At 39.6% G+C, this 26,384-nt stretch overlaps 1 protein-coding gene across 4 annotated transcripts in view; it reads right to left on the bottom strand.

Moving 5' to 3' along the window:
- nphp4 (nephronophthisis 4) overlaps positions 1 to 26,384 on the bottom strand; it is a 313,994-nt gene that overhangs the window by 200,312 nt on the left and 87,298 nt on the right. For all 4 annotated transcript variants that reach the window (XM_022670986.2, XM_022670983.2, XM_022670984.2 and 1 more), the window contains exon 7: positions 21,844 to 21,980. In XM_022670986.2, coding sequence (XP_022526707.2) covers positions 21,844 to 21,980 — 137 coding nt within the window. The remainder of the gene's footprint in view (positions 1 to 21,843; positions 21,981 to 26,384) is intronic.

Below are 26,384 nucleotides of genomic sequence, written 5' to 3'. Positions count from 1 at the left end.
TTTGATTAAACACTGAATTTCACTTTACTCTGGAATCTGTGTGGCAGCAGTAATTTGATGATCAGAAAAACACCTTGTGGTATAAAAGTACGTAACGGCGGCGCTGCAGATTTCTCCACTTATTACAGACAATTTCCTCCCGGCGGGGGGTAGTCAATCACACGCCTCACCCAGACGCCGGCGGATACACCACACTGTGCTGATCCATATTACCCTGAGAGGAAAGAGCGCCATCTACTGTACCCACCCAGAGAGAGCAAGGTCAACTGTGCCCTCTCAGGACTCCGGCAGCTGATGGCAAGCTGCATGACCAGGATTCGTACCAGCGATCTCCTGATCACAGTAGCAGCATTAATCCCATATCATTATTATCAACTGCACTCATCCCCATCTATCACATCTACTGCATCACCAACAACAACAGAGAGAGAGAGAGAGAGAGAGAGAAAGAGAGAGAGAGAGAGAGAGAGAGAGAGAGAGAGAACAAGAATGAAAGAGAGAGAAAATGAGTAAAAGAAGTTAGTTCATTCTAAATGAGTTAGAAGACGAGAGGAAAAGTGGGGAAAAGAGAGAGAATGAGTGAGATATGAATGAGAGAACGAGAGAGACAAAAAGGAAGAGAGATGGATGGAACAAGAATTAGAGTAAGAATGCAAGTAAGACAACAAAACGGAGTGAGAAAACTAAAAGTAGTGAAAAAAGGGGAGAGAGAAGGAGAAATAACGATAGAGAGAGATGAGAGGAAGAGACAGAACAAGAATGAGAGAGTAAGAGGAGATAGAGAGGATGTAGGTGAGTAAGAGAGCAAAACAGAGTGAGAGAAGGAAGAGAAAAAGAGAGAATGAGAGAGTAAGAGAGATAGAGAGGATGTAAGAAAGTAAGAGGCAAAACAAAGTGAGAAAATGAAGAGAAAAAGAGAGAATGAGATAAAAACATCAGACTAAAATAAAGAGAGAAAGAGAGATGGAGAAAGCAAGAATGAGAGAGACAATAAGAGACAAAAGGGGGAAGAGAGAATAAGAGGAAAAGAATGAAAGAGAGAGAAAAAGAGAGAGAGAACGAAAGAGAAAGAAAGTGAGTAAAAACGGAGTAAGAAGACGAGGGGAAAAGTTTGGAAAAAGAGAAAATGAAAGAGAGATAGAGAGAAATAAGAATGAGAGAAAAAGAGAACAATGGAACAATAATAAGAGAATGCAAGTAAGACAACAAAACAGACAGAGTGAGAAAACTAAAAGTAGTGAAAAAAGGGGAGAGAAAGAATGAGAAATAATGATAGAGAGATGAGAGAAAGACACACAGAACAAGAATGAGAGAGTGAAAGAGATAGAGAGGATGTAGGCGAGTAAGAGAGCAAAACAGAGTGAGAGAAGGAAGAGAAAAAGAGAATGAGAGAAAGAGATTGAGAGAAATAATGAGAGAAAGAGATCGAGGAAGAGCGATGGCGAGAACAACAATGAGAGGAACAAAGGGGGAAAGAGAGAGACAAAGAATGAGAGGGAGAAGGAGAGAAAGAGAGAGCGCATCTGACATTGTTTTAAACTCTGTTGTAGATGTTATGGGTAAAAGAGAGAGAGAGAGAGAGAGAGAGAGAGAGAGAAAATAAGAATGAGAGAAAGAGAGAGAGGAAAAAAGAAAGAGGGATGATGGAACAAGAAGAGAGAGAGAATGAGAGAAAAAGGGTGAGAAGGAGAACAAGAGAGACAGATGGAAAGCACATCTAACATTGTTTTAAACTGCTGTAGATGTTATGGGTGTGAAATAGAGAGAGAGAGAGAGAGAAAGAGTGAGAGAGTTAGTGAGAAAAAGAGAAAACTCAGCGACGTCTTGATGTCTGTAGCCTTACGCAGCACATCTGTTACAGAAATCTCTCAATTCCTTGACTTTCATTTCACTCTCTCTCTCTCTCTCTCTCTCTCTCTCTCTCTCTCGCTGTCTCTATCCCTCGCTCGCTGTCTCTCACTCTCCTTCACTCGCTCTATCTTTCCTCCGTCACGGATTTTGTTTCCTGCCCCCAAAATATGAATATTTTAGAGCTAAGAAGCTTAAAGGGAACAATGAAATGGCCTGCAGTTAAATTATACCCTATTTCCTTAACCACGGAGCACAAAAGAGAGAGATAGAGAGAGAGAGAGAGAGAGAGAGAGAGAGAGAGAGAGAACAAGATAGGGGTGTCTGAGGGAATGAGAGCACGAAAGAAATACATCAGAAGAGTGTCAATATAACACTAAGTATGAGAGAGCATAAAAGGTTTCAGGATGGTGGAGCGATGGAGGGATAGAGGGATGAAGGGATGGAGTGATAGAGTGATAGAGGGATGCCAGTGTTTCCGGGTGCCTCCGTGTCCGTGTTACTTTCTTAGGGTGTGTACTAATTCTCTTAATTACAACCACCTAGCAACACACAGCAACAACATTATAGCAACCACCAGACACCATAGCAACCACCACAAACATAACAGCAATGTGTGTAACAGCCTAGCAACTACCTAGCAATCATTTGGCAACCCCATAGCAACTAGCACATTGCAACATCTCATCATCCACCTAGCAACCACTCACCAACACCATAGCAACCACCACAAACACCATAGCAACACCGTAGCATCCACCTGGCAACACCTTAGCAACCACCACAACACCACAGCAAGCACCTAGCAACACATTAGCAACTACCTAGCAATCGTTTAGCAACTGCATAGCAACGACCACAGATACCATAGCATCCACCACAGACACCATAGCAGAACCTTAGCATGCACCTATAGCAACACATTACCAGACTACCTAGCAATCATTTAGCAACTCATAGCAACAACCATGGATGCTATAGAACCACCTCAGTATTCAGCTGGTAAAAACCTTACCAATCACCTAGCAACCAATTAACAACACCATAGCAACTATTGCAGACACCTGACAAAACCTTAGCAACGAACACAGACACCTTAGCTAACACCACAGACACCATAGCAACACTTTCGCATGCACCTAGCAAAACATTAGCAACTGCCTAGTAATCGTTTAGCAACAATACAGACACCATAGCAAAAACTTAGCAGCCTCCTGGCAACACCTTAGCAACCTCTTAGCAACACCATAGCAACCAGTTCAGACACCATAAAAACACCTTAGCATCCACCTGGCAACACCTAAGCAACCACCACGACACCAAAGCAGCACCTTAACATCCACCTGGCAAAACCTTAGCAACCAACAGAGACACCATTACAACCACCACAGACACCAAAGAAACACCTTAGCATCCAGCTAGCAAAACTTTACCAACCACCAAGCAACCACTTGGCAACACCATAGCAACCAGTACAGACACATAACAACAACACCTTAACATCCACCTGGCAACATCTTAACAACACCATAGCAACCACCAAAACACCTTAGCATCCACTTGGCAACACCTAAGCAACCACCACCGACACCATAACAACACCTTAGAAACCACCTAGCAACACCAAGTTCAACTTATATAGCGCCTTTCTAGAAACCCAAGGACACTTTACAATTTACACGTTTTAAACACAACCATTTACACTCATCCACACACTGGTGAAAAGCGGCAGCCAATAGCGCACAGCGTAATCTCAACCAGAAACAACCCCCGTCAACCTGGAGGACTGAATTCAGCACTACAGAAATCACACTTTAGTTGTATTTAGTTTATCTATGTTTTAATTTTAAGTTGTTGTAACTTTTGGTCAGAAAGTAATGTGATTTCAGTCCCCTATATGTTCTGTATATAAGCAGTACTGACAATAAAACTACTAGAACTTCAGAAATTTGTCCAGATCAGTAAATTAGACGTTTTGAAAGGAATTCTCTGGACGAGTCTGAAAGGGTTAAACGCTGCTGATCCAGCCGTCATTATTCTGTTCACCTACAGCAGAAACACCTGACTGATCTTTAACCACAGATTCTACTGTAACACACACACACACACACACACACACACACACACACACACACACAGAGGATGATGAAAGGCTCAAATGGAACAGAAAATCGCTGGACATGTGTTCAGAGCTGGAGAAACAGTGATTCAGTTCCACACAGTGTTCTGATCTCTACTGCCTCCATCACTGCATAAATCTACAGTACCGGCCAGATAAATACATTTAACTTACTTACTGATCATTACTCTGTAGGCAGAAGTATATTTTAGATACTAGTGTTTAATAAAATACTTCTGTAGAAGCTCTGTAGATGAATCATCTCAAGCTTTTTACTCTTTAAGTAAAAGTGTTTAAAAAAGTTCTGGTTTTAAACATTATACTTATAAAAGTACAATTAATTTAAGGAGAAAAAAATAAATAAATAAAGCCATTAAGAACAAAAAGCTTAGGCCATGCCCACAGAGTCCTATAGTGCTCTATTACCCCCCTCCCCATACAGCTCTAGAAAAAAAAAAACACTTTACTTTCTCTGATTTTGCTATTTATAGGTTTATGTTTGAGTAAAATGAACATTGTTGTTTTATTCTATAAACTACAGACAACATTTCTCCCAAATTCCACATAAAAATATTGTCATTTAGAACATTTATTTACAGAAAATGGGAAATGACTGAAATAACAAAAAAGATGCAGAGCTTACAAAAAGTAATGAACTTTATATTCATAAAGTTTTAAGAGTTCAGAAATAATCAATATATGGTGGAATAACCCTTTGTGTGTTTTTAATCACAGTTTTTTTTCATGCATCTTGGCATCATGTTCTCCTCCTCCACCAGTCTTACACACTGCTTTTGGATAACTTTATGCTGCTTTACTTCGGGTGCAAAAATTAATTCAAGCAGTTCAGTTTGGTGGTTTGATGGCTTGTGATCATCCATCTTCCTCTTCTTTGATTATATTCCAGAGGTTTTTAATTTGGTAAAATGGAAGAAAGCTGTATATGTAAACACGTCTATATTTTTAGCATAGGGTTTTTGAGTGCAGGAAATGTTCTCATCCCAAACAGCAGAGTTTTCGCCTCAGTCCAAAACAGCTTTGATGTTTTTGACAGATGCTTTTGGAACAGCAGGGCTTAAAGCGACGCTGCGCTCGGCTCTTCTCCAGGGGATTTTCAGGCTCTTCTGAAAGCAGCTCTTACGTTCTTACAGACTGGAGGCTGGAGTGAAGCGCTGACGCCTTTACATCACCATGAACTGACCTTTCACTGAGCCGTACCATCCCTCACCCTGCCTCATCCCTCACCCTGCCTCATCCCTCACCCTGCCTCCATACTGGCAGCTGACAAGTCTCCCCGAGTTTGTCTCTTTAAAAGCAGTTTTTTGGGGTAGTGTGTCGCTCCACAGTAAAGAAAAGGGTGAAAGTGCTCACCCCAAAGCCTCCATACTCCACACTCCATCATCAATTCTTCAAACAACCATCCTGCTTCTTTCAATCTCCTTTAAAACATCCATCAACTGGGCTTAAAGTATTTTAGGCCCAATCCCATTTCGGCCCTTGGCTTTACCCCTTCTTTTCAAGTGTAACCCTTCCCCTAAGAATTGGAAAACCCTTTAAGCACCTGATACGTCACCAGTAACCTAGCTACTGTTGGTTCCTAAACTAAAAGCAGAATCATTTCTGAGTGGAGAAGAATATGGATAGAATATTGAGTTTAATGGAACCAGTGGGCTGAAACCACCATCCCTGCTAAGACTAATAATATATTCATTCTAAAAACTAAAAACTGGGGTGTCGAATCGCTTTTCGCAGGAGTTCTTTTTCTGACCAGGTTACGCATCTTTAAGTACTTACTTCACGAGTACAGCCTCTAAAAGAGGATCTGGCTCAGTTTTACTGAACGTGAGCGGCTGGTGGAGCAATGGAGACTTCAGAAGAGGAAACTCAGAGCTCAGTAGCTTCTCTATTCACTCATAGTAAAACCAAAGAAACGAAGGAGTGAAGATTCTGACTGAGCTCTCTTACTCTGAACATAACCTGGAATCGGATTCATCTGCTCTGAAAGGAGACCGCATCACACCCACCCAGTTTAAAACGATTCTTCTGCACGCTCAGTGTAATTGCCCATTCTCACCAGAGAGGGCTTTAAAATTAGCTTTGATTAGCTTTTATTTAATTCAATTTTTTCCATTCCACCTTAAATTCTGCAGCCCCTGCTGTCTAGTGCACCATTTAAGGTGGAACAGGAAAGTTAGCTAGCTAGCTAGATACTGAGACAAACTAATACCAATCTTTTTTACGCTTGTAATGAAGAATTCGGTCACACAACATTGAAACAACACATTAAACTATGGTAATATAGTGCTAATCATCACTTTTAACAAGGAAAATACTGAAATTTGTGGGTTTCTTTGGTCTCTTGTTCCGCCATCTTAACTTTATGTCCAGCTTTTGCTAAAACCTTATTCTTTTGATACATGTCCCCAAAATTAACCCTAGACCAGGTTAAATCGATGTTCAGCTAAACAAACAATAAAACATTAGAAGTAAGCTTTGCCTTATTTCCTTTAAGTAACAGTAGGATATTATTTAAAAATGAAATACGGTATTCACAAAATAAAAAATGTAAAATGCGCCCATACCAAGTCATTGTTGGTGATGAACAAAGCAGTGGTTTTAGAAACAGGATGAGGAATAATGCATATTGCCTAGTTTAACAAGTATTTGTTGTTAAATTGTTTAATTTGTCTGTAAAATAGTTACTTTTGTAGGTAAAATATCAAATTTCAGTGTTTGACAATCTGTATAAAAAAAAAAAAGACTGCAGAAAACCCACACCCCATTGTGCCCCTATTGTGTTTGATTTTATTGAGATTTTACATGATCTATCACTGATAAACATACAGTACTGAAACTCTGCACTACAATACACAAAGTACTGGTCCCTTCCAAACGGACTTGCACTACACACCCAATACCTGCACTACTGATATACTTGCACTGTCAATTCTCACTTTAATTCCCCCAAAACTGTGAACTTTAAGAACTTTACGCACTCATTCACTTTACCAGCCTTAAGCTATATACCATATACCGTATTTGCACTACTGTTATTTACTATTTTTACTGTCATTCCATCTCAATCACCATCAATGTTGCACTATTGTCTTACGTATGTTTATTGTGTCTTGCTGTATTGAACATATAGTGTCTCCCACTCTTTTATATTATAATTATATATCTATTTTTACTTATTTACTTATATTTATATATCTATTCCTCCCCCACACCACTGCACCTTGTTTTTGTCTCATGTATGTCTATTGTGTCCCTGCTGTATTGTACTCATAGTGTCTCCCATTCTCCTTTATTATATCTATTATCTGTACTTGCTGTAAAATTGGGAAGGAGAGTAACATAATTTCAATTCTCTGTATGTCCTGTACATATGCAGTACTGACAATAAAACTACTTGACTTGACTTGACATGAAAACAAAATCATTTGACTTTGTGGTTGTAAGGTGACCAAATGTAAGGTGACAAAAGTTCAAGGGTTATAAAGGATATGAATACTTTTGCAAGCAATTGTTCGCTTTGGATGCCCCTATAGCAGCTGGAAGAAGAGACAGAGCAGAGCAGAAGAAAGGGCATTGTCACTGTCATTGTCCAACTGAGCTTTAAGAAGTGAGGCGGATTTTGGGAGAGTCTGGAAAACAGAATTAGTTTCTGAAGGTTATTTCAGAGCTGAAATGAACGGGACGCGACACGCTGGTTATTTTTGGGGCTGTTAGCAGATAGAGGGACTTAACTGCAGAGAGAGAAAGAGAGAGAGAAGAAGAAGAAGAAAAAGAGAGAGAATGGCCTTGTTTTTGTATGCTGGAGGTGACTGGCTTTATTCAGACCCACAGTAACAGTAATTCCTCATTTATAGGCACCGGGGTGGGGTCAGTAAAAAACAGAGCGGTGGCACAACCCCGCAGCTTTAATCCGCCGCGGTGCGACGCACTATCACTGTAACACCAGGACACTAACCGGCCGTGTCACACGACACACTGAGTCTACCTTATCTGATCAATAGCCAATTACATTACTGCTGTATTAAACTCCAGCTCTACAGTGCTCCTGCTCTGGAGACTCGGATGAAGAACAGCTTGGGTCGTTTCCAGCGTCCTCAGCTCTCAGATCCTCATCATAAAGAGGTCAGCTGCTCGCCGGCGTCCGTCACAAGACGACAAAAATCTAAACCATTAACTGAACGCTGAGGGAATCGATGTTCTAAAGCACTCCAGTCACCGCGAGGTTAATCCATATCTCAGCCCAATCAGACAGGGGAAACTGAACGGCTCTGAAATTGAGATTTCTAACTGGTTTTATTGGAATTTAATTTCAAATGGATCCAGCAGAACAGAACAGCTCAGCGCAGTGGGGGAATTACTGCAACATGCAATAAAACTCACACAGCAGCATCGCTTTAAAGATATCTAGCAAGAAGAGCATCACTGATAAAATACATGGTGTTATATTTCTCAGATACAATCTAAATGTGAAGCGACAAAGGATAAATAGACTGTGTAAATAGCCTGTGTTAGCAATGTGGGACTATGCCAGCAGCTAGCAAGCAATTTATGGTGTTTTATTATTTTATTGTATATATTTTTTTTCCAAGAGATATCTTCATGAAATGATTCTATGGCTAGAAAATAAGTTTTTTTTTTTTTTTAATTACATTTTTTGCACTATAAGCTGCACCAGATTATAAGGCACACTATCACACTAATCAGGCGCATTTTATTCGATACTAGTAGCTAGTAAGGAACAGGGGTGTCGACATGTTTTACTTCCACATCAGCAGGTGTAAAGTTAAGCTAAGTTAAGTAAACAAAACTGTAATTCTTTAAAAAAAAAATAAAAAATAAAAAAAACAACATTTCAAGTCAAGTGCTGCATGTTAATCTACACAGATTTCTCTCCTGAAAACTGTTTATTTGGGTGAGTAAGGTTCTTCTGTTTATTTACTGTATTTCCACTAAAGCTGAGGCATTAGCATTAGCAGTGAGTGTTAGCATTAGGGTGTTCCATGCCAGGGCAATATTAGCTAGAACTCTGATCCACGTATCCTGTTTTAACACCGTAAACACACAGACCACAGTTCGATATACTCACCTCTAAACAGTGAAAGAGCTAGCACTTAGTGTGGTTAGCAGCTAATGCTAATGCTGCTCCAGCAGTGCTAGCTGGGGTAAGCAGCAGGATTTAGATATCAAACAGTAGCCAATAATTCAGCTCAGAAAACAGTTAGCATCTGCCATTTTGGCATTCATAATAAAAGCCCCATGACAAATCATATTGAAACATCATATTGTACTAAAATAATAAACAACATCAAATATTTTGTTCTATTTGGACCTTAATAAGTAAACTTTTGATGAAAATGTCAATTATCTAAATGTTGTTCATATTTTTATTAATATTTACATTTTATTGTAAACTATGTTAAGCAGGGCTGGTATTCAGCAGAATAAGAACCACAGATTGCTAGGGCTCTCTAAAAAGCTTGTTAGCTTTTCTGACACTTTCTTTTTATAATTATTTCTTTGCAAATATAGTCCTACACTCACACTTGCTCCCAGTGTTACAGGGTAAAGTGTGTGGAGCTGAACTTCATCACAACTCCACAACCGCCTGTGGCCACACACACACACACACACACACACACAGTCTGGCTTTGAAATGCCAAGTCTCAGGTTCAAAGCCGACACAGTGCTGCAAACACACCAGTGTGTTCTGAACTAGAGTCATTACAGAGATCCTGAGTTTTAACTCAACTCAAACTGGACTTTATAGACTTTATTCTCAGAAATGTCACAGAAAACCAATGATCAATCACTTAATTAGGTTCTTATAGTGATTTTTTTTATAACTTAACTGATACAAGACAGAGCATCATAAGCTTTTTAGCAATACTTGTAATTACAGACGAAACTAGTATATGATCACAAACCATCAAACCAAACCAAACTGAACTGCTTGAATTTTTGCACCAGGAGTAAAGCAGCATAAAGTTATCCAAAAGCAGTGTGTAAGACTGGTGGAGGAGACACTTATACACAATAGTAATTTTATAACCTGTACAACTCTAATTAATGTGTAACAGTGCATACTTTACTGTGTCTCACTATTATTTTCCTTAGCAACATTTATTTTATTTAATTTGGTACTGTTTTATAACAGTTGTATTGGTTATGTAATTGCACGTGTGTTAATGTTAAACATGTTTGTTCAAACAAACAATTCTAGCCAATTATTTGTAATATAACTTGTAATTAATGTGTAACAATGCGTAATTCACTAGTAGCTACACAGTTATGACATGATTGTTAATGTGTAACTACACAGTTACTACAGAAACTTACAGCACGGGAAGAAAAAATAAGAGACCACTTAAAAAAAAAAATCACGATTTTCATTGATTTTACCAAAAAGGAAACCTCTGGAATATAATCAAGAGGAAGATGGATGATCACAAACCATCAAACCACCAAACTGAACTACTTGAATTTTCCACCAGGAGTAAAGCAGCATAAAGTTATCCAAAAGCAGTGTGTAAGACTGGTGGAGGAGAACATGATGCCAAGATGCATAAAAAAACTGTGACTAAAAAACACCAGGGTTATTCCACCAAATATTGATTATTTCTGAACTCTTAAAACTTTATGAATATGAAATTGTTTTCTTTGCATTATTTGAGGTCTGAAAGTTCTGCATCTTTTTTGTTATTTCAGTCATTTCTCATTTTCTGTAAATAAATGCTCTAAATGAGAATATTTTTATGTGGAATTTGGGAGAAATGTTGTCTGTAGTTTATAGAATAAAACAACAATGTTCATTTTACTCAAACATAAACCTATAAATAGCAAAATCAGAGAAACTGATTCAGAAACTGAAGTGCTCTCTGAAGTGATTTTTTTTTTTCCAGAGCTGTAGGTCACATCGTTGTTATCAGTGCAGATCCAAACACCAACATTATTGTTAATAATGAGACATGTTCTCCTCCACCAGTCTTACACACTGCTTTTGGATAACTTTATGCTGCTTTACTCCTGGTGCAGAAATTCAAGCAGTTCAGTTTGGTGGTTTGATGGCTTGTGATCATCCATCTTCCTCTTGGTTATATTCCAGAGGTTTTGCACTGTGTAGTTTCCAGGTACTTTTTTTATTTGTTCAGAAAAGTATCTTGCAAATGATGAATAAAAGTCTATTTTTCTTCATATTTATCTCTTTGTTCGTGTGTGTGATAATGACATTAGTGTGTGTGTGTGTGTGTGTGTGTGTGTGTGTGTGTGTGTGCCCACGCTCAGAGCATTCACTCATACTGCAATGAGTCATGCAGGATGTGTAACAGCAGCATCATTAGCATGTTATCCACATCCGCCCCCACACACACACACACACACACACACACACACATACACACAAACACACACACTTAGTATCAAACTGACAAACTCTTCTCATCGATGAAGCTTACTGCTGTTGGCTTCCCCAAAGCAGCGGTCCAGCAAATGCAACACACACACACACACACACACACACACACACACACACAGCTAAGCAAAGCTAAGCTAAGTACATCTTTCATAACCACCAGACCAGCAAATTACCCTAAACCCTCCCACTGCTTACCAAATATACCTTCGTAATAACGCCCAGAGCTGCACCCAAAAAACGCTGTTTTTTATTTAATTATTTACTTTTATTTCTTTATTTTTGCGCCCCGTCACTTCCTGAGGCTGCTGACTGGATTAACGAGGCATTGTCTGGCACTCGGAGGATCTGACTGAGACTCAGCAGCCTGAGGAACACGCCAGCCTGCTTAACACGCTAAAACTTCAGTGAATCATCACTATTCAGTGCGACAAGTGCAAAAAAATAAAAGCAGATTCAGGCTTTTAGTGCATTTCTAACAAAGTCATGCTGTTTTAAACACAGCATTACATAAACTGATCATGAAGTGTCACTGCAGCATGACTTCAGAATAAACAGATATATAAACAGGTGAATTATGGGAGTTGTAGTGAGGGCTGACAATAGTGGGTGCTGGTGAATTATGGGAGTTGTAGTGAGGGCTGATAATAGTGGATGCAGGTGAATTATGGGAGTTGTAGTGAGGGCTGATAATAGTGGGTGCAGGTGAATTATGGGAGTTGTAGTGAGGGCTGATAATAGTGTGAGCAGGTGAATTATGGGAGTTGTAGTGAGGGCTGATAATAGTGTGAGCAGGTGAATTATGGGAGTTGTAGTGAAGTAAGGTCTGATAATAGTGTGAGCAGGTGAATTATGGGAGTTGGAGTGAGGTCTGATAATAATGGGTGCAGGTGAATTATGGGAGTTGTAGTGAGGGCTGATAATAGTGGGTGCAGGTGAATTATGGGAGTTGTAGTGAAGTAAGGTCTGGTAATACTGGGTGCAGATGAATTATGGGAGTTGATATTTCAAGTTTTCTACCTTTTCTCAGAGGAGATCCAAACAAGTTTCTCAGTCTGTGAGTGTGTGTGTGTGTGTGAGGCAATACATCAGTAGTCTCACCCTGGAAAGGTCACTCTCCCACACAAGGGCCAATTAGACGCTGCCGTCAGCCGCAATCAAGCCTGAATAATCATTTCAAAAAGGTGGCGGCACACAGGTGACGTCAGACAACAGAGCAATAAAGAAAAGGAGCGGAGGTGAAGATTAATGATCAATCTCTCCGGCCCGCCGCTCGTTAACAACACTGGACTCGAGCTGGAAAAGTCATTCAGATCCACTTTCTCTCTCTTTCTCTCACTTCTATCTCTTCTTCTGAGGCTTGGTGGCAGTCGTGTGATAGAAATGACTGTGCTATACTGTTGCGCAAGAGACAAGGCTGTATATATTTAATATATTTAGCATCCAGCCATACTTTAATGCACACCAGGACAAAGAGAGATCTTTATCTCAATAAAAACACCAACATTTGGAGTGCACTAGGCTCTTCCCAGTTTCTTCTGCATATGTGCCCACTGAAAATAAATGCATTTTAGCACAATGTATATCGTCACTGTCCAATGAAAAATAAGCATCTCCAAAACTCAGCAACTTCACAGGAGAGAGAAAAAACATTCTTAACGTCCAATGGAAGTCAATGTAAAAAGAGTTTATTTAAGGTCATTCTGAAGTATTTCTATTGGTCCGTTCATCAATAAATCGTGGCACAGTGTAAGAGACAGTTTGTCTGTTCAAAGTATGTAGTAAACTAAAAACCCACAAAAATTGAGATACTCGTTTTTCATTGGACAGTGACAAAAAATATTAAAGAAGCTGAGTTGGACGTTTGTCTCGAGTTCTCTTGAGCCTCAATCACTTTAAATCTACATTATCAGACAATTAAATACATTTAACTTACTTACTGCTTATTATTCTCTGCTTATTATTCTCTGCTTATTACGTGTATTAATATTTTAAATAATAATACAATATTTTTGCTCTTTCAGTAAAAGTGTTTTAAAAAGTACTGGTTTCAAAACTAATTAAAGTATAAAAGTAAAAGTAATGCAAGAAAAAAAAAATAAAGCCATTAAGAACAAACGTTTAGGCCACGCCCACAGAGTCCTATAGTGCACTACTATCCTAGTCCTGTACAGCTCATATCTTTCAGCTGGAAAACAGACAGTTTGTGGAAAGATAGAAAAGTGATTAAACTGGTACTAATAGGTGGTAAGTAATGCTGAATACAGTTAAGTTAATTCATTGTGTGTGAGTAGAATGTAAAAATGAACTTAAACCTGCCGTTGGCCATATACAGCTCTGGAAAAAAAAAAAAAAAAAAAAAAGAGAGCACTTCAGTTTCTGAATCAGTTTCTCTGATTTTGCTATTTATAATTATATATTTGAGAAAAATGAACATTGTCCTTTAATTCTATAAACTACAGACAAATTTCTTCCAAATTCCAAATAAAAAATATTTTTATTTAGAGCATTTATTTACAGAAAATGAGAAATGGATGAAATAACAAAAAAAGATGCAGAGCTTTCAGACCTCAAATAATACAAAGAAAACAACAAGTTCATATTCATAAAGTTTTAAGAGTTCAGAAATAATCAATATTTGGTGGAATAACCCTGGAGGTTTTTAATCACAGTTTTTTTTCATGCATCTTGGCATCATGTTCTCCTCCACCAGTCTTACACACTGCTTTTGGATAACTTTATACTTTACACTCCTTCAATTCAAGCAGTTCAGCTTGGTCCTTTTTAGGAGGACTTATTATTTATTTTTTTACAGAGCTGTAAAAAAATATATATATATATATTTAAGTGGAGAAAAGTTGAAGACAATAACATTTCTACAAAAAGGTGGTGGTTTTGCATCACTGTGTTCATTATAACATCCACAAATCTCTTCGCATGGAGTCTAGTATTATTTATAGTTCTCATTATATCAGCAGCTGCTTCTGTAAATTAGAGTATGTTGAATTTTGTGTTTTCACCTCAAAAATTGATGATTTGAATTATATATAAAAAATGCTAGAGAGCAGAAAACCTGAAAACAAGATTTGGCCTGCAGTCTAGAGGCTGAGAATGAGAAATTTAACTTTTATCCAACTTTCAATTCACAAATAATACAAAAAACAAATAAATAATACAAATTAAATATAAATAAGAAAACCCTGAGATGATACACCGCGGTGGATGATGCTGAAAACAGGAATACGGCGCTGGTTTCAATCAAACACGAGCGCAGCGCTGCAGCACCCGAGAGCAGCGCAGCCATGCTAACAGGTGTAGCGCTGGGCTGACAGGTGAGGCAGCACAATTAAAGCTGTATACAGTAGTGTATACACACATGATCACAAGAAATGTGTATGTAAGTATATACTTTAAAAATATACTTAAAAGTGTGCAATATTAAAATGAATGTGCACTTAAACACATACTAAATGTAATATTTTTAAATAACTTATTGCACATAAAACATAGGTTGTGCTTTTAAGTGCTTTTTTCTTATAACTTCTTCAAACTTAAGTGTATTTAAACATGTGGTTTTTAAACTATTTTTAATCCACTTGAAATATATTGTAAATGTACTTTAATCAGTATTTAATGTAAACATTATATGGGTGACCACAATCCATCAAACCAAGCTGAACTGCTTGAATTTTTGCACCAGGAGTAAAGCAGCATAAAGTTATCCAAAAGCAGTGTGTAAGACTGGTGGAGGAGAACATGATGCCAAGTTGTATGAAAAAAACTGTGATTAAAAAGCAGGATTATTCCACCAAATATTGATTTCTGAACTCTTAAAACTTTATGAATATGAACTTGTTTTCTTTGAAGTTTTCTTTGCATTATTTGAGGTCTGAAAGTTCTGCATCTTTTTTGTTATTTCAGCCATTTCTCAAACTTCTCTTTTCTGTAAATAAAGGCTCTAAATGACAATATTTAAATTTGGAATTTGGAAGAACATACATTACATAATGCTTAAAGTGCACATTATCGTAGTTTTCTTTTTGAAGGAAATATTTAGCAAATATATGGCAAACGGCAGGTTTAAGTTCATTTTAAACTAAATCTACCTCTTCACAACTTTACAACTGATGCTCTCAAACACATTAAGAGACAAGAAATTAATAAATCTCTATACCAATGTGCATCAATGTGTCTGACGGTTACTGTGGTGTTGCCAGGTGTTCGTTGTGCTGTTTGCTAGGTGTTTGATGTGGGGTTGCTAGATGGTTGATGTGGGGTTGCTAGATGGTTGTTGTGGTTTTGCTAGGTGGTTGCTATGGTGTTGGTAGATGGTTACCTGTGGTGTTGCTAGGCGTTTGTTGTGCTGTTTGCTAGGTGTTTGCTAGGCGTTTGCAGATGGTTACTGTGGTGTTGCTGGGTGGTTGCTGTGGTGTTGGTAGATGGTTACTGTAATGTTGCTAGGCATTTGCTGTGGTGTTTGCTGTGGTGTTGCTGGGTGGTTGCTGTGGTGTTGGTGGACATTTACTGTGATGTTGCTAGGTGGTTGCTGTGGTGTTGCTCAGTGTTTGCTGTGGGGAGGGAGATTCCCCCTTAAAAGTGTCCATAAAATTACTAAAAACATCAGTTTTACGAAAACAGTACAACGTATTCATCCAAACAAAAAATGTAATGTAGTACAGTTCCTACCACCATGCAAAAGAATAGAATAACAAACTATTTAGCTGACGTGAAGTGGCCTGATCACAACAATATGACCACTTTTTCTTCCTGATGGTCAACTAGCATGACCAAATCAAATATAACAAACATCCAGCTTTACAAACACTTTTTATATATATATATATATATATATATATACAGTTGTGGTCAAAAGTTTACATACACTTGTAAAAAAACATAATGTTATGGCTGTCTTGAGTTTTCAATAAGTTCTACAACTCTTATTTTTCTGTGATAGAGTGATCGGAACACATACATGTTTGTCACAAAAAACAGTCATAAAATTTGGTTCTTTCATAAATTTATTATGGGTCTGCTGAAAATGTCACCAAATCTGCTGGGTCAAAAATATACATACAGCAACAAAATTTGTCAATTTTGGTGATGTAGCGAGTTGTGTCAATCAAATTAGCTTCATGTCATGGCCTCTTCACTTCTTGTAAGTGATTCTGATTGACTACAGCTGTTGACTTCTCATGAGCCCATTTAAATAGGGCTCATTTGACCCAGTGATTAGACTCAGCTACAAAAGCTACAATGGGAAAGTCAAAGGAACTCAGTGTGGATCTGAAAAAGCGAATTATTGACTTGAACAAGTCAGGGAAGTCACTTGGAGCCATTTCAAAGCAGCTACAGGTCCCAAGAGCAACTGTGCAGACAATTATACGCAAGTATAAAGTGCATGGAACAGTTGTGTCACTGCCACGATCAGGAAGAAAACGCAAGCTATCACATGCTGCCGAGAGGAGATTGGTCAGGATGGTCAAGAGTCAACCAAGAATCACCAAGAAGCAGGTCTGCAAGGATTTGGAAGCTGATGGAACACAGGTGTCAGTCTCCACAGTCAAGCGTGTTTTACATCGCCATGGACTGAGAGGCTGCCGTGCAAGAAAGAAGCCCTTGCTCCAGAAAAGGCACCTTAAGACTCGGCTGAAGTTTGCTGCTGATCACATGGACAAAGATAAAACCTTCTGGAGGAAAGTTCTCTGGTCAGACGAAACAAAAATTGAGCTGTTTGGCCACAACACCCAGCAATATGTTTGGAGGAGAAAAGGTGAGGCCTTTAATCCCAGGAACACCATGCCTACTGTCAAGCATGGTGGTGGTAGTATTATGCTCTGGGGATGTTTTGCTGCCAGTGGAACTGGTTCTTTGCAGAAAGTAAATGGGATAATGAAGAAGGAGGATTACCTCCAAATTCTGCAGGAAAACTTAAAACCATCAGCCCGAAGGTTGGGTCTTGGGCGCAGTTGGGTGTTCCAACAAGACAATGACCCAAAACACACATCAAAAGTGGTAAAGGAATGGCTAAACCAGGCTAGAATTAAGGTTTTAGAATGGCCTTCCCAAAGTCCTGACTTAAACCCCATTGAGAACATGTGGACAGTGCTAAAGAAACGGGTTCATGCAAGAAAACCATCACATTTAGCTGAACTGCACCAATTCTGTCAAGAAGAGTGGTCAAACATTCGACCTGAAGCTTGCCAGGAGCTTGTGGATGGCTACCAAAAGCGCCTAGTTGCCGTGAAAATGGCCAAGGGACATGTAACCAAATACTAATGTTGCTGTATGTATATTTTTGACCCAGCAGATTTGGTGACATTTTCAGCAGACCCATAATAAATTTATGAAAGAACCAAATTTTATGACTGTTTTTTGTGACAAACATGTATGTGTTCCGATCACTCTATCACAGAAAAATAAGAGTTGTAGAACTTATTGAAAACTCAAGACAGCCATAACATTATGTTTTTTTACAAGTGTATGTAAACTTTTGACCACAACTGTATATAAAAAAAACTAGATTAGACCTTCAGAAATCAGCTCCCAGTAGAAGCTGGTCCTGAGCCAGGATATCCAGAACGGATATTACTTCATACACTGTAGATTCAAATCAGAAATCAAAAGATATTGTGATCAAACAGTGACCAAATCATAAATAATGTACTGCAGTTAGTCCTTTACTATAAAATCCCACCGGGAAATCTGCGGTAATTGGACGCAAATACGTCGAGACGGGATCTGATCCCAGGAGACTGATTAAACTCACAGCAGCCCAGCAAAACGACATCTGATAAAATTATCAGGTTTACTTTGATTTGCCATTTCCTTAAAAAAGAACTCCAAGGATGGTGAACGATATGTCCGAGCCATCACTGATCACCAGTAAATTTTACATTTTATTAGTAAATCAAGGGAGCAGAGTCTGGAGGAAGAGTGGAGAGACACACAGTCCAAACTGCTCGAGGTGACCCCACCCCCCCTTTTGGTGACTATGCTCCTAGCTACCTTGAGACCATTAACAAGCTCAACCCTTCTTCCTTACAATTACTCTTCACATCATTCATCACCCAATGAGGGGAGATCTAGCATTGCACTCCAGAGTGAGGACGATTCACTGTTATCTTATATTTCTTCCATTTTAAAATTAACATTATTGATTCATCAATAGTCAACTATCGCTTAAGGTTTTTTTTTTTTTTTTGCTGTAACTTTGGGAAGGAAAGTAATGTAATTTGACTTGACTCAACTCATTTTATTTATTGAGGAATGCCCATAAATGGAATAAGTCGGTTTGTCGACAATAAAACGCAGGTTTTGTTTGATTAGATTTTAATCAATGTGCAGATCTGTATACGTTGTCACTATTTTTTTTGTTGCTGAAATAATATATCACATTATATTATGATTTTCTTAGCAAGAATGTTATTTTAAAATCAGTTTACTTTAAAAAGTGTGGTTTCATTTTATTTATAATTATTATTATTATTTTTTTAAAACATCAGTTTAAAAGCTGAATATTCTTTAAAAAAAAGAAAAGTTCATTACTGTTAAAATTAAGTAAATGTAATCAGAGGCATAAAATTGTCTTAAAATGTCAATAATATCATTTATCACAATTATTTATGGGACAATATATCGTGTGACAGGCCTTCGCACAGATTTTTCACCAATCGATAATTTATGGGTCATGTCTGTTTCGCAACAGTTCAGTGGAATGAGATGTTTATCAAGAAACCATTATTGATTTTCACTTTCATCCATCCGTTCATCCATCCTCCATCCTTCACCTGCTCCCTCCATCCCTCCCTCCCTCCCTCCCTCCCTCCGTGTTCAGTGTGTAAATAATTGCAGCCGCTTGAGTACATCTGTCAAACATGGTTAGTGAGCTGGCCTGTTTGTTCCAGTGCTCACACACACTACACACACACTACACACACACTACACACACACTACACACACACTACACACACACTACACACACACTACACACACACTACACACACACACTACACACACACTACACACACACTACACACACACTACACACACACACTACACACACACTACACACACACTACACACACACTACACACACACTACACACACACTACACACACACTACACACACACTACACACACACACACTACACACACACACACTACACACACACACTACACACACACACTACACACACACACTACACACACACACTACACACACACACACGCCTCTCCTCCACTGCAGGGCTGAACAGCTTTCTGACCAAATCACTGCACTGTGTAAGCAGCACACATGTGCTAAACAGCCGTGCTTCACGTTAAGTTTCACTTTAATCCTTCAACCAAAATCTTAAAAGCTTCGAATGAGACTGCATTCAGACTGCAGTTGATATATCATTATAATCAAAAATTCACTTCGGCTCGATAAAATGACATTATTTAGCCATATCAGGTTTTTATTATTTTATGTTCATGCTGTAGGAATTGGCCAACTTATTAGGAACACCACATGGCTGCAATACGAGTTGTCTATTATTATTGGAAGAAACACATCAGTCCAAATATGTGTACGAGGTCTGTTATCTCGTTTTTCCAACACTGAAACTCTTACTCACTGCTGCTGTCCATTTTCCCATTTGATTTGCTATCCTTGTACGTTCACACAGAAGGCAAAACAGGCCTAAATCCGAATTTCTGACCAAATCTGATATTTATTTCATGCTGTTTGCACAATCTGTATAAATGTGACCCATATCAAACATCTGTCTGATCAGTAGGTGCTGTGTAAGTGATACACATACATGAAAGAGCAGTGCTTCACATTAAGTTTCACTTTAATCCTTCAGTTGAATCTCAAGAGGTATGAATGAGTTCAGAGTGCAGCTGAGCTTAAAACCAATAATTCACATCAGTTCGATAAAAATAACACATTATTCAGCCATGTCAGACTTTTAGTATATTCTTTTGATGCTGTAGGGATTGGCCAATTCATTAGGGACACCACATGGCTGCGACATGAGTCTTCTGATATCACTAAAAGAAGCATCAATCCAAATATATGTAAAAGAGGTTTGTTTACTCGTTTTTCCACCACTGAAACTTTTACTCACTACTTATGTCCATTTTTCCCTTCTACTCAATGAAAAGTTCAGATTTTTCCCGGGACAAATTACTTCTGTTCACACAGAAGACAAAACAGGCCTAAATCCCATTTTCTGACTAAATCTGATTTATTTTGGGCTGCTCACACAATCTGATTAAATGTGATCCATATTTGACATATATCTGCTTGGTTTGTGCTTTGTAAGTGGCGCACATGCACGATAGAGCAGAGCTTCACGTTAAGTTTGACTTTTAATCCTTTAGCTAGAATCTTAAAAGCTATGAATGAGTTCAGACTGCAGCTGAGCTTATAACCAACAATTCACTCCAGCTTAATGAAAAGAACATATTCAGCCATGTCAGATTTTAAGTATTGTCTTTTGATGCTGTAGGGACTGGCCAATTCATTAGGAACACCATGTGGCTATAAGTATAAAAGCTCTGTTGTCTCGTTTTTCCACCACTGAAACCCATACTCACTACTCCAGCCCACTTTCCCGACAACTTCCATTTTTTTTTTCTTCCTTTTTAATGCGTTAAAAAGTCAGTGGTCAGTTCGCAGGGTCCCCTCATCTTCCTCCCAGCACAATGTAATGCATCTCTATAATTATAGGCCCAGTGCAGTGTGGGTAATGATTATGCTGCTCTGTATTCAAAATAAAGAAACACAGTCTGTGTCACACGCGGGCGTCTTAATGACAGCAATAACAGAGAGACCAGAGAGGCCGGAACTGAGAGACAGGAACACACACACACACACACACACACACACGCGTATATATATATATATATATATATATATATATATATATATATATATATATATATTATACAGCTCTGTTACAAAAAAATGAAGAGATCACTTCAGTTTCTGAATCAGTTTCTCTGATTTTGCTATTTATAGGTTTATGTTTGAGTAAAATGAACATTGTTGTTTTATTCTATAAACTACAGACAACATTTCTCCCAAATTACAAATAAAAATATTCTCATTTAGAGCATTTATTTACAGAAAATGAGAAATGACTGAAATAACAAAAAAGATGCAGAGCTTTCAGACCTCAAATAATGCAAAGAAAACAAGTTCATATTCATAAAGATTTAAGAGTTCAGGAATCAATATTTGGTGGAATAACCCTTCTTGGCATCATGTTCTCCTCCACCAGTCTTACACACTGCTTTTGGATAACTTTATGCTTTACACTCCTGGTGCAGAAATTCAAGCAGTTCAGTTTGGTTTGGTCTGATGGTTTGTGATCTCTTTTTTTGTTAACAGAGCTGTTAATATTACGTATTATGTAATACACACTCAGCAGTGTGGGTGGGCATGGGGTGGGCGTGTTACCGTGATGTGGCGATCGTAATTGAGCATCTGCAGCAGGTCCGCCTCGAAGACCTCCGTGGACGGCGCCAGGGACACGTCCACCCTCTCCAGAGCGCAGGGGACGTCGGGCAGCAGCCTGGGCCTCCGCAGGGCGTCCGCTGGAACACAGGAACGGGAACAGTGTGAGCGCTGGCGCTGCCCGCTGTCGTGCCACTCGGCTGGCACCATCTGGCCGGCTGTGCCGTATGTGCACTTTCTTTAATGTGAAGCAGTTATTCATTTTTTCCGCCACTTAAACAAAGGATTTGATTAGTGGGTAAAAATTCTATTAACTGGCAGTGCAGAGTGCCAGTGCTCAGGACACTAATGGCAGTTAAATCAGACATGAAAATGAACAGGAGGCTCTTTTAATCAAGACGAATGCTGCTGTCCAGCGTGAGGTGAGAGACAGCGCGAGAGACAGCGCGAGAGAGAGAGAGAGAGAGAGAGAGAGAGAAACAGAGAAAGAGAGATGGCACAGCATCGTAATGGGTGTTGTCAGTACGCTGCGAAATGCTGAATTTAGGGCTCAACTTATTGAATATTTTATCAATTGAATATTCTACTGAAAATTCATTTAATTAATCAACTATTTTTCACACTATAAGGCGCACTTAAAACCATTTAATTTTCCCAAAAAACAGTTGAGCACACTGCATTATGTATGAATTCCACCAGTCAGGTATTAAGGAGCATTAAAGGCACTCAGGGTTCCTCAGTGTAGCGCTGTCTGGCGGCATTAGAGCAGTTAGCCGCTAAAGCTAATGCTGCTGCACCTAGCCTTAGTTTAAATCTGGAGAGGGAGAGAGAGAGAGAAAGAGAGAGAGATGGCACAGCATCATAACTGGTGCTGTCAGTAAGCTGCGAAATGCTAGCAATTGAATATTCTACTGAAAATTCATTTAATTAATCGACTATTTTTCACACTATAAGCTGCACATAAAACCATTTACTTTTCTCAAAAATCGTCGGGCGCTCTGTCTTTTGTATGAATTCTACCAGTCAGGTATTAAGGAGCAGTAAAGCCACTCAGAGTTCTTCAGTGTAGCACTGTCAGGCGGCATTAGAGCAGTTAGCCGCTAATGCTAATGCTGCTGCACCCAGCCTTAGTTTAAATTTAGAAATCTAAGCTTACTGTAAATAAACAGAAGTTTAAGACTCTTTCTGAACTTTGTTGTGTTGAGTAAATAAAGTTATTTGCGTTATGGCGTTACTGTTACGAGTCGACGGCGCTCACCGATCATCATCATCCCCTGCGGTGCAGAGCGCACCTGAACACGGCTAGATTACAGCGCCGCAACCAAAGCCATCTCCTTGATGTTTAATTCAGTGTGTATGTGTGTGTGTGTGTGTGTAAACCCAGGGAGAAGCTCTCCCCAGCGGCACAGAGAAAACACCCGACCTAACACAGGTGAAGAGAAACATCCTCCATTATTAATGCATACAAATATGCGCCTGTTCTACACAGCAGAGCTCTATAATACACATTTATTTCTATCAGTTAGGTATAACATATACATGTCATTCCACCGAATTTTTTTTATATTTGTTCAACTCTGAATCTAATAACACATATATTTAACTATTCATAACATGTACTGCTCAAACTCAGGCAGCTTTACTTATTTTTTTACAAGGTTTCTAATCTGTTACTGGCACTCACACCTGTTACTGGCACTCACACCTGTTACTGGCACTCACACCTGTTACTGGCACTCACTCCTGGAACTCACTCCTGTCACAGGGCACACAATCATGGAACTCACTCCTGTTACTGGCACTCACTCCTGTTACTGGCACTCACTCCTGTTACTGGAACTCACTCCTGTTACTGGAACTCACTCCTGTTACTGGAACTCACTCCTGTTACTGGCACTCACTCCTGGAACTCACTCCTGTCACAGGGCACACAATCATGGAATTCACTCCTGTTACTGGAACTCACTCCTGTTACTGGCACTCACTCCTGGAACTCACTCCTGTCACAGGGCACACAATCATGGAATTCACTCCTGTTACTGGAACTCACTCCTGTTACTGGAACTCACACCTGTTACTGGAACTCACACCTGTTACTGGCACTCACACCTGTTACTGGCACTCACACCTGTTACTGGCACTCACTCCTGGAACTCACTCCTGTCACAGGGCACACAATCATGGAACTCACTCCTGTTACTGGCACTCACTCCTGGAACTCACTCCTGTTACAGGGCACACAATCATGGAACTCACTCCTGTTACTGGCACTCACTCCTGGAACTCTCTCCTGTTACAGGGCACACAATCATGGAACTCACTCCTGTTACTGGCACTCATTCCTGTTACTGGCACTCACTTCTGTTACAAGTAACAAAAGTTATTTTTTTCAGTGTTCTAAGTTGTTGTTATTATGGTTTTAATTACATATCTTACTTTTACAATTAGGTAAATGTAAAAGATACTATGATTGATAAAAAATATGTATTTTACTTTATATTATATTTATTATTATTGTTTGTATTACTGGAAATTAAAAATACTATATACTATATTTCTGTTCTAAATGTTAATATTCTTTGAAATTGTCTAATTTCATCAATTACAAAAAAAAGTTTATTGAACTTTAAGAAAGAAAGCGAAAAAGAGAAAGAGAAAGGCAGAAGTTGGATTTCCATACAAAGTTTTTCCAAAACCTGTGCTCGTTTACAACATTTCCTCAGTACAAAATGACTAGTGATGTAAAGTTGTTTTTTTTACAAGGCAAAACATAGATTTAACTTCTTTTTTTATTCTTTACAACCATTTACATAATTTAATGGACGTCATCAGGCAGGACAAGCAGTGGCAGACTGATTAAATACACCACATATCTGGGAGTACAAACACACCAGACAGTTCAGCAGCGTCCAGCTAGAACTATCCATGTGAACAGACAAGTGGATCTGGCAGAAGACTCCGCCCACATATCCCACTGGTCAGGGCAGCGTACTTTAGCCACCATGGGACCATGCCAAAAGTCAAGAAACATGCCAAAAGTCATGGGACACAATAGTAGCATCTGTCGAATGGCATTTGGCTTCTCAGTGTATAGAAAAGACAAAAAGTGAAATTTGGTCAAAGGTTAAGGACTGTTTACAGAGCTGTTTGTGCAACAGTGCTGTACAGAAGCCTCTGTGAGTGTGTGTGTGTGTGTGTGTGTGTTGCTGGCAGACAGACGGCTGTGGGTATTTGTCTGATCCAGCCAGAGCCAGTTGAGCTTCACTCTGAAGGATCAGTCAGTCTGTCACTCTTACAGCCAGAGCACGCTCACAAACACTTAACACACACGCACACACGCACACACACACGCACACACGCACGCTAACACACACACACACACACACACACACACACACACACACACAAACACGCTAACACACACACACACGCGCTAACACACACACACATCCAGTGAGGCTTATCTATACGGCAGCACTGAGGCAGTGTAGCCAAACAAGAGCCGAGTGCTGCCGACATCCCAGAATACAAAACACACCGTCACACTGCTGACAGAGAGAGAGAGAGAGAGAGAGAGAGAGAGAGAGAGAGAGAGATGTAGAGAGAGACAGATGAGAGACAGAGATGTAGAGAGAAATGTAGAGAGAGATAAAGAGAGAGAGAGATTTAGAGAGAGAGATGTAGAGAAAGAGCAATGTGGAAAGAGAGATGTAGAGAGAGAGATGTAGAGAGAGAGAAAGAGAGAGAGAGATGTAGAGAGAGAGAAAGAGAGAGAGAGATGTAGAGAGAGAGAGATGTAGAGAAAGAGCGATGTGGAAAGAGGCATTTCCTGAGCCTGCTAGCCGGAAGAGGTCTCTCCGCAAGCGTTGCGCGAGGAGCCGAAAGCGCGGTAAGAGAGCCGGTGTCCGCGCTAAGCTAATGGCTAACTCCAGCCGGCTAGCGGTTCCATCTCTCCTTCTCTCCAACGTTTGCTCCCTGCCGAACAAGATTGACTATCTCCGGCTCCAGCGGACATCCCAGCGCGAGTTCAGAGACTGCTGTGTGTTCGTTTTCACGGAGACGTGGTTAACGGACTCCATCCCGGACTCCGCGATTGAGGTGAGCGGCATGCTAAGCTACCGCGCGGACCGCGACGCCGGCCTCTCGGGCAAAGTACGTGGAGGTGGGGTGTGTGTTTACATCAACACAGCATGGTGTAACAACGCTGCGCTGATCTCCAGCTACTGCTCACCGCTGGTGATGTTTGCTGTAGTCAGAGCCAGGCCATTCTACCTGCCCAGAGAGCTTAGCAGCGTCTACATAATAGCAGTGTATGTAGCACCCAGTGCTAATGCTAATGCTAACGGTGCTAATGCTAACACTCTGCAAGAACTGTACACTGTTATCTCCAAACTCCAGAACTCACACCCCGACGGACTGTTTATTGTTGCTGGTGATTTCAATCACAGTAATCTGAAGGCTCTGCTGCCCAGCTTTCACCAACATGTGGATTTTCCAACCCGTGGAGCTAACCTGCTCGATTGTGTGTATACTAACATTCCCGG

The sequence above is a fragment of the Astyanax mexicanus genome, chromosome 12, assembly GCF_023375975.1.
Source record: "Astyanax mexicanus isolate ESR-SI-001 chromosome 12, AstMex3_surface, whole genome shotgun sequence".
NCBI lineage: Eukaryota > Metazoa > Chordata > Actinopteri > Characiformes > Acestrorhamphidae > Astyanax > Astyanax mexicanus.
The sequence above is the reverse complement of the archived record's forward strand: the minus strand, read 5'-3'. Positions and strand labels throughout refer to the sequence as shown.